General features: G+C 49.0%; 1 protein-coding gene across 1 annotated transcript; it reads right to left on the bottom strand.

Moving 5' to 3' along the window:
- Positions 1 to 4,479: 4,479 nt before the first annotated feature.
- On the bottom strand, positions 4,480 to 7,200 carry LOC119277155 (single-stranded DNA-binding protein, mitochondrial-like). The gene is made up of 7 exons (XM_037558390.1): positions 6,938 to 7,200; positions 6,557 to 6,630; positions 6,326 to 6,462; positions 6,031 to 6,239; positions 5,805 to 5,905; positions 5,302 to 5,361; positions 4,480 to 5,005 (listed from the first exon to the last, which is right to left on the bottom strand). Exons 2-7 carry the CDS (start codon positions 6,621 to 6,623, stop codon positions 4,989 to 4,991), a joined length of 591 nt encoding a protein of 196 aa, XP_037414287.1. The 5' UTR covers positions 6,624 to 6,630; positions 6,938 to 7,200; the 3' UTR covers positions 4,480 to 4,988.
- Positions 7,201 to 8,671: the final 1,471 nt, after the last annotated feature.

Below are 8,671 nucleotides of genomic sequence, written 5' to 3'. Positions count from 1 at the left end.
AGAGGAGATCCGTGGTTGCACTCGCTCCTGCATTGCGGCTCTCCGTGCTCAAAGCGCCTCTCGTGTCCTGGGCTCAAGTAGCCCCCCAATGGCGCCTTAATGCGTGCATTATTCTGGAACATCCGCGGTTTCGGCCATGATGGCGGACGCCGCCAACTTGTGGAGTACATGCGGGAGGAACACGTTGACATAGTTGCCATTCAAGAAACCATGTGTCTCGAATTCTCGCTCCCTGAGCTTGACCGTCTGAGCTCCCACCTCTTTGCGTGGCATTGGCTCCTTTCTAGTGGGAGCGCCGGCCACTCGGGTGGCATCCTTTTAGGCGTGAAGGATGCCACCTTTGAGGTGGGTAGCATGGATCGAGGGGAATTCTTTGTGAGCATGGAGCTGTTCGAGAGGTCTCTCAACTTCAAGTGGGAGGTCATCATCGTCTACGGGCCTGCTGACCATAGTCGGTCGGCTGCCTTCCTCGAGGAGCTCCACCGGAAGATCTCCGCAGCCTCCCTTCCGGTGGTGGTGGGAGGCAATTTTAACCTCCTACACGTGGCGGAAGACAAGAGCAATGATAATGTCTTCTTTGCGCGGATGCAAGTGTTCAATGACTTCACTGTTGACCTCGGTCTCCGCGAAATCGATAGGATTGGTGCCAGGTTCACCTGGACCAACCGGCAAGCCTCCCCGACCCAGTCTATCCTGGACCAGGTCCTAGTGTCCCCGGATTGGGACCTCTGCTGCCCCTTAGCCTCCCTTCGCGCCATCACGAGGATTGGCTCGGATCATGTACCCCTTCTCCTCTCTTCTGCTGACGAGCGTCTGCCGGTCACCCCTCGATTCCGGTTTGAGACCTTCTGGCTCTCCCAGACCGGGTTTATCGACGCTGTTGGTGCTCGGTGGATCAAGGCTCGCGCCCACCCCCACCCCCGCCCTCCTTCGGCCATTGACTCGTGGCACTTCTGCGCGAAACGCGGTCGGCAGTTCATGAAGGGATGGGGTGCTAATCTGGGTCGCGACCTCCGTGAGCGCAAGAAGGCGTTGTTATCCGTGATCCAGGCCCTTGACATGCGTGCTGACGCGGTGGGTCTTTCTTCGGACGAGTGGCTCTCCCGTTATGACCTGGAAGACCAGCTCTCCGTGATCTACACCGATGAGGAGGCCTATTGGCGCCTCCGTGGTGCCCAGAAATGGGTCTTGAAAGGCGACGCGAATACGGCATACTTCCAGGCCATCGCCAATGGCCGCCATAGACGCAACACCATCCTTCTCTTGTGGGATGGTGAGACTCTCCTCCAAGACCCCCGCGACATCCGGTCCCACGTCGACGCTTTCTATAGATCCTTATTCTCTGTCGCCCCTAGAAGCGGCATTTCTCTCGCCCCCGATTGCTGGTCTGATTCCCAGTTGGTGTCTGTCTCGGAGAACGCTGCCCTTATGGCCCCCTTCTCCGAGCAAGAGGTCTGGGATGCCATCAAGGGCATGAACCCATCCTCGGCGCCAGGACCGGATGGCCTCCCGGTTAAATTTTTCCAGACCTTCTGGAACGTGATTAAACTGGAGGTCATGGCCATCTTCGACGAGTTCTACATTGGCTCCATTGATCTCGGACGTCTTAACTACGGGATCATCTCTCTCATCCCCAAGGTCCCTGGGGCGTCCGACATCCGCCAGTTTCGCCCGATCACGTTTATTAATGTGATCTTCCAGATCCTGACCAAAGGGTACGCCAATAGGGTGACCCTGCTGGTAGACCGTGTGACTCACCCCAACCAGTCGGCCTTCATTAAGGGTCGTTACATCCTGGATGGGGTCCTTGTCCTTCATGAAGTCCTTCATGAGGTCCGCGTCAAACACCTCAAGGCGGTTTTTCTGAAGATTGACTTCCACAAGGCCTACGATACGGTTAGCTGGCCCTTCCTCCAGGAGGTCCTTCTTCGGAAGGGCTTCGACGACCGGTGGATCACTAGAGTCATGCAAATGGTCTCTTGCGGTCGCACGGCCGTGAACATCAACGGTGAGATTGGCCCTTTCTTCCCCACCCTTTGTGGGGTTCGACAAGGCGACTCCTTCTCCCCGTTCTTGTTCAATATGGTCGTGGACGCGCTTGCCTCCATTCTGGATAAGGCGAAAGTCGTTGGCCATATTCGTGGGATTACTCCCCATCTTGCCGGTGGCTCCGGGGTCTCCATCCTCCAGTATGCTGACGACACTATCATCATGGTCGAAGGCTCGGAGACGGACATCTCCACCCTCTAGTTCCTCCTTCTCTGCTTCCAACAGATGTCGGGCCTCAAGATCAACTTCGACAAGAGTGATGTTATGGTGATGGGATACTCCCCCTCAGAGTATTTGGCCATCGCCAACAGACTCAATTGCCGCCTGGGCTCCTTCCCCACAACCTACCTGGGGACGCCCATTAGTGACTCCCGGCTCACCGTCGCGGACTTGCGCCCCTCCGTGGCCAAGCTCCAAACGTGCATCGAGCCCTGGCAGGGGAGGTGGTTGTCCAAGGCGGCCCGGACTATTCTTATCAACTCCTCCCTCTCCAGCCTCCTCTTGTTTCTCATGAGCTTCTACAGTCTCCACGAGACCCTTCACCATGAGATCGCCAAGGTCCAGTCCCGCTTTTACTGGGCAGGCGACAATGACAAGCAGAAGTACCATATGGTCAGCTGGCCTGACATCTGCAAGCCCAGGGAGCAAGGTGGCATTGGCATCATGTGCTCTAAACAGATGAATATCGCCCTTCTCTCCCGCTGGCTTTGGCGCATCTCGCAAGATCACGGTGGCCTCTGGCTTGACACCATCCAGAACAAATACTTGCGCGGACAGCCCCTCACCTTTTGCCAGAAGTCTGGCGGATCTCAATTCTGGCAGTCGATTGTCCAGCTTCTCCCGGTCCTCCGTATCGGGACCTCCATTTCGGTGGGATCCGGAGTATCGATGCTGTTCTGGTTTGATCGCTGGGCCAGGGACACTCCCTTTGCGGCTCACTTTCCCGGCCTCTTCTCTATCTCCGTCGATCCCGTGATTTCTGTTGATAGGGCCCTTCTTGACTTAGGGCGCCTTGCTTTCCGACGGCCTTTTGGTCCCTTGGAATCCGCCGCCTGGCGTGAGTTGCTTGACTGTGTTGCTCTCCACGAGCCGATGGTGGATGGTGGCCCTGACCTGGTGCGCTGGCGCCTTGAGCCTTCGGGTCAATTCTCCACCAAGTCGCTATACCTGGCCATCGCTCCATCTTTCGCCCCCTCCCCCTATCGATGGTGTGGTCCATCCGCCTGCCCCTGAAGATTTGTATCTTCATGTGGCAATGGATTCGCGGTCGGGTCCCGTCCGGGGTGGAGGTGCGCAAGCGAAATGGCCCGGGTACTGGCATCTGCCCGCTCTGTGGGGTCCTCGAAGACTCGAACCACATTTTCTTCTCTTGCGTGTCCACCCAGTTCCTCTGGAGCTACTTTCGCGAAGCGGTCGGTGGAAATTGGTGCCACACCAACTTCTTGGACTTATTTGCCGAACTCCAGATGTCCCCCATGACTTCTCGCCACATTAGGTGGCTTGAGATTGGGGTCCTCGCCTGGACCCTCTGGACTTATTTGCCAAACTCCAGATGTCCCCCGTGACTTCTCGCCACATTAGGTGGCTTGAGATTGGGGTCCTCGCCTGGACCCTCTGGACTGTCCGCAATAAGCTTGTGATTCAGCGCACTCCTCTCCGACGGGCTACTGACGCTCTTTTCAAACTCTCGGGTTTCTTGCAGCTTTGGCGGCCGCTTAGCCACCCCCTGGACCGCGACGCCATCTCAGCCTTCATCGCCGACCTTCGCTCGATGGCCGTCCGCCTGTCGCCGCCGCCACGTCGGAACCAGACTAAGCGCTATCTTCGTCTGGCGTGTTCTGTTTTTTATTTTTTGGGCTTGTTGAGTTGTGCCCTCAGCAGAACCTATGTACTTTGTTGTGAGACTTGGGTGCGTGTGTGGACTTGACTCTGTATGCGTGCTCTTTGGCAGTTTGCTTTATTTACAAAGCGGGACAAAAGTCTTTTTCGGTAATCCATGTTGTACGTTGTTACTGAGCTGATTGAAAAGTTTGGCGCTTGGTGCGCCTTCTGTTGTTCAAAAAAGAAACGCCGGAGAGCCAAGGAAGCCGGAAGGGCGCAGCTTTTAGAGCACTAGGGCCGGAGCAGCAAAGGGAGGACGCCGACAAGGCATGAACAAAAAAATCACCTATATTCATGAAAAAAAAAACTACTATGCATGTACTACGGTGTCCCAGTTTGTGTGGAACCAATGCATTTCAAGTTTTAAGTTTGACCATCAATTTGGCCAATAAAACATTTATTAAGTACCACAACCATTGAATTCCTACTCCCCAAAAAAATTCTAACAGTATGATATTTATGACACGACTCTTACATTATTGGTCAAATTGACAGTAAGCTAAATCATGAAATAAGATGGCATGTAAATTAGGACGAAGAGAGTACATAGAAAAATGAAAATAAAAAGATAGAGCAACCAGAAAATGAAAACACTCTAGGCAGGCCAGTCAGACCAGCAGACAAAGAGACATGAGCATCAGGAGCTGTATTTCTGCAGCAGATAAGTAAATTCAGATTTGAGCGAACTAACTGCGATATGGTATGCTAGCACGTAGGGCTTAAAACAAAGATGCCAAGTATTATGAATAGACACTGAGACTGGTCATTGTTACGAGCACGGGGCATCATTACTAGCTGTGAAAAATAAAAGCATCTTCAGAGATCTCAATAGACCGCCGTTTGTCCTGCAGCTCAATATAAACTCGATTTCAACAACCAGAAGTGCCCCCATACGCTCAAAAAGGCAGAGAGAGCACCGCTTGCATCTACAAGGGCTTTCAGTTCTCCAGTCCAGTTATTATCAATGGACCTAATAAAAGTGCTTTGGCAAAGTTGCCCTGAATCTAACACTCCAGTTGGCCAACTCCTCCTGCTGCTCATTGTCCCTCAGGTCGCAACTAAAATAGCCCCTCCCCTGCCAAAAGGAAGGCTGTTATGACGATCTTATGTGATGAACACATGTTACAGGTTAATGCGATTCTTTATGCACACAAGTCTGTTCACGGACATAGCGGAGAGCACTGAAAAGAACAACAACACTGCCTGTCCGATGGTCTGCACTTATTTACTACTCCCTCCGTCCCACAATGTAAGATGTTTTTTGACATTAGTATAGTGTCAAAAAACATCTTATATTGTGGGACGGAGGGAGTATATGCCATGATGCCTTCCCTTATATAAGAAAAAAAAAGAGATACAGACCGCACTTACTTAACTCTTCCAATGATTTGCTGACATCACTGCCCCCAGATTGAACCAAGTGTATCTTGCCTAAAAATATTAAATTTCCCAACATCAAAATCATACAAATGGAAATGAACAAAACCAAAAATTCTGTAAATAATGAAAATGACATGAATTCAGATATGATAGCACAATATACTGAGAGTGAGGGGAGTCCAAATGAAGCTGCATGAAGAACTACATCAAGTCCTTGAGTCCAAACAGAGTTGTCTCTCCTTTTATTGAAAAGCAACAGGAGAGCTAGTCTCACTCCCTTTAGGTAGGTCTGTTTTCTAACTAAGCTGCTTTGGTAGGGATGGATGGGGTACCACAAGAGAACAAAAATCAGCAGGGAATTCTTCAAGAAATAACTCAGTTAGCTTGTGCTCAGCTAACACGTTTGCATTAGTTTATTTGACTAACGAATGTTTACAACAAAACAGATTGCCAAAGGAAAGAAAAAAAAATACTTGAACCTCAGATTAACTTACCATCAAACCGCACACAGATCTCAGGTACGATTTTCACTAGATTATTGATGTCATCATTGTAGACTCTAGTCTCAATATCACCCTCAACATATACTGCAGCACTGAAATAAGACATAATAATAAGCACGGTATATCCTTGGTGAATTAAGAATCTGAACTTTAGTTTTGATTTCACATCAAAAGGCAAAAAAACAGAATCATGTGCTATAGAGTAGAAAGCACATACTTCTTAACCAACTTTTGAACAGCATATGTACCAAGCTGCTCATTATGAACAGCTATGCGATGCCACTGAGCTGGCATTGGCAAGTTTTCAGCACCTGCCCTCCTCTGGTCAAACATGCCTCCAGTCCCGACAGTAAATACAGTCACAATATGCCCGTTCCTCAATTTTTTCTGCACAGGCACTTGTCCAACGCTGCCACAAATAATGGCCTAACAAAAACAAACAAGCCAACCGAGTGTTAACATGAGAACCAAAATATGAGTAGTTATTCTAATAGGATATATCAAGCAAGTACCCGGTAAACACCACGGAAGTCAGCATCTTTCCAAGAATCTGCAACATCACCATCTGCCTCAACGCCCATGCCATTCTTCTCATGAACACCAGAAAATGAAGTGCTAGAGCTCCATGCTCTCGATGCTGTGTATAAGTCTACCAAGAAAAAAAAAATACACAAGCAAGGAGTCATATATGTGATGAGCCCCTTCCATGATCAAATAAGACAAAATAAATACGTTGTACCCACCAATTGGGTTTCTTTGCTGTCCTAAGAGCCTCCTCAGGCTCAAGCTGTTGAGCAATTTCGTGCTCATGGTAGGTCTACATACATAAAGGGGAAAAGGGTGAAATGGCATAACCACATAATTAAACAGCCTCAATAACAAAGGAATGCGGCTAGGGTTGTGTGTAATTCCTAAAAGCTTCTTCAGAAAGCCAGTGATGTAGCACGAAAGCACAGCAAAATGTTAACTACTTATTGCTTGATTTGCCCTTAAGGGGCACTATATATCTCTCAGAATCTCATCCTCTGTTGACAGGGTCGGATCTAGATGTACTAATCTCATCCTGGAACTTGTAGAGGTCCGTTCAATTGATCACTGGGTGGGTGACTATGCGGCGGCCATACCTCGAAAACGGATGTCGAGGACTGCGGACGGGGGTGGAGACAGCAGGGACGCGACGGACTAGAACGGAAACGGCGACGGCGGCGACGCGCGTGAGAGGCGGAGGGATTGGGTGGGCGAGCGGGAGCGGGAGCGGGCCTCCGCGCTGACGCCAAGCTACGGCGGCGGCAGCTCAGGGGCACCTGCGGAAGATTTTAGGGTGGTTTTACATCCGCATCCAATTGGCCCGGTTGAAGCTTCGTTAGGTCAAAGCATTAGGTCACGCGAGGAAGATCGAAGGGCTGAGTGAGTCAAGAGGAAAAATCGCGGTGCAAGGAACCACGAACCGTTTTTTTTTTAACTTCCAAACTATTTATTAAATATCAAGATAGTGCAAAGAACATAAAAAAAATACATTCAGGTTCGTAGACCACGCCTCGCCGTCATCGCCCCTTACTCATTGGAGCCAGACAAACTTTGTTGTAGTCGACGGTTAGAAAGTCGTCGTGCTAAGGCCACATAGGATTAGATTAGCGCACTAGAACAGCAACTGCGATGATGAAAAGAAGCGTAGATAAAAAATCTAATATTCAGACACACAGACACAGACGAACGAAGACCGGATCCACCGAAGACAAAACACCAACCGATCCCACGAGATCTGCTGGAGACACACCTCTCGAAGACAAGGCTAGGCGCATCGCCGGGACAGAGGTTAGGCAGGGAGAACAGTATTCCATCTTCAGGAAACCGCCGTCGCCTCACCTTTCTGAGCAGAAACCCTAAATGGATACAAAATGACACATAAAAATGAATCTGGACCCTCCCGCCGGTAAAGACCAAGATCCACCACGCCTCCATGGTCTAAGGCCACAAGAGACGGGATAGACCTGATGCGGCCTCAGCAAGAGGCGAGCAACCCTAATCGCCTTAAATCGCTAGTGCAGCCAAAGGGGTATGTGTGCGCGTGTTAAATCCTAAACCCTTTTGGGACCACGAAGCGTTAGAAGACTCCAATTTACCTGCAAGTGGATCAGTATATGTGAGCTCCTTGGAATGTACTCCCTCATTTGCAACATAAAATATGTTATGTTTGTGGTGATTTTGGATCAAACATGTACTCTCTCCTTTGCGACATAAGACATATTATGTTGTGGTGATTTTGGATCGAATGTGTACTCCCTCCTTTGCGATATAAGACATGTTATGTTGTGGTGATTTTGGATCAAGCGTGATCGATGTGGTGATTTTTATTTACACAAAGTTAGTAACCCATGCTCCCAATTGAATAAAGTATCACAAACATTTTGTGTAGTTGATTCAACTGACGTTTTTTATGTACACTTTTATTTACACAAGGTTAGGAACTACGATGCCACTAGCCAGAGTATTTAGCTAGTACTCCCTCTTCCTCAGTTCCAAATTGATTAATTGAAGTTTGTCCTAAGTCAAAATCTTTAAGTTTGATCAAGTTTCTAGAAAAACATATTATATAGAGCACCAAATTTGATAGTTTATAAAAATATACTTTCATACTATGTATGTCTAAGTTGCAGATCTTACCATGTTTTAGAACGAGATCCACAAAGAACACATTTTAATATGTACATCTATGTTGCAGATCTTACAATGTTTTAGAACCAGATGCACACAGAACACATTTTAAAAAGCAGAAAAGTTCCCACTGTTCTAACACTGCACATCCGTGCAAATTTTATACATACAACATACTCCCTTTGTCCCAAAATAAGTGTCTC

This window comes from Triticum dicoccoides, chromosome 3B (genome assembly GCF_002162155.2).
Source record: "Triticum dicoccoides isolate Atlit2015 ecotype Zavitan chromosome 3B, WEW_v2.0, whole genome shotgun sequence".
In the NCBI taxonomy this organism is placed as follows: Eukaryota; Viridiplantae; Streptophyta; class Magnoliopsida; order Poales; family Poaceae; genus Triticum; species Triticum dicoccoides.
Note: the sequence above shows the minus strand (reverse complement) of the source record. Positions and strands in the feature narration are given on the sequence as shown.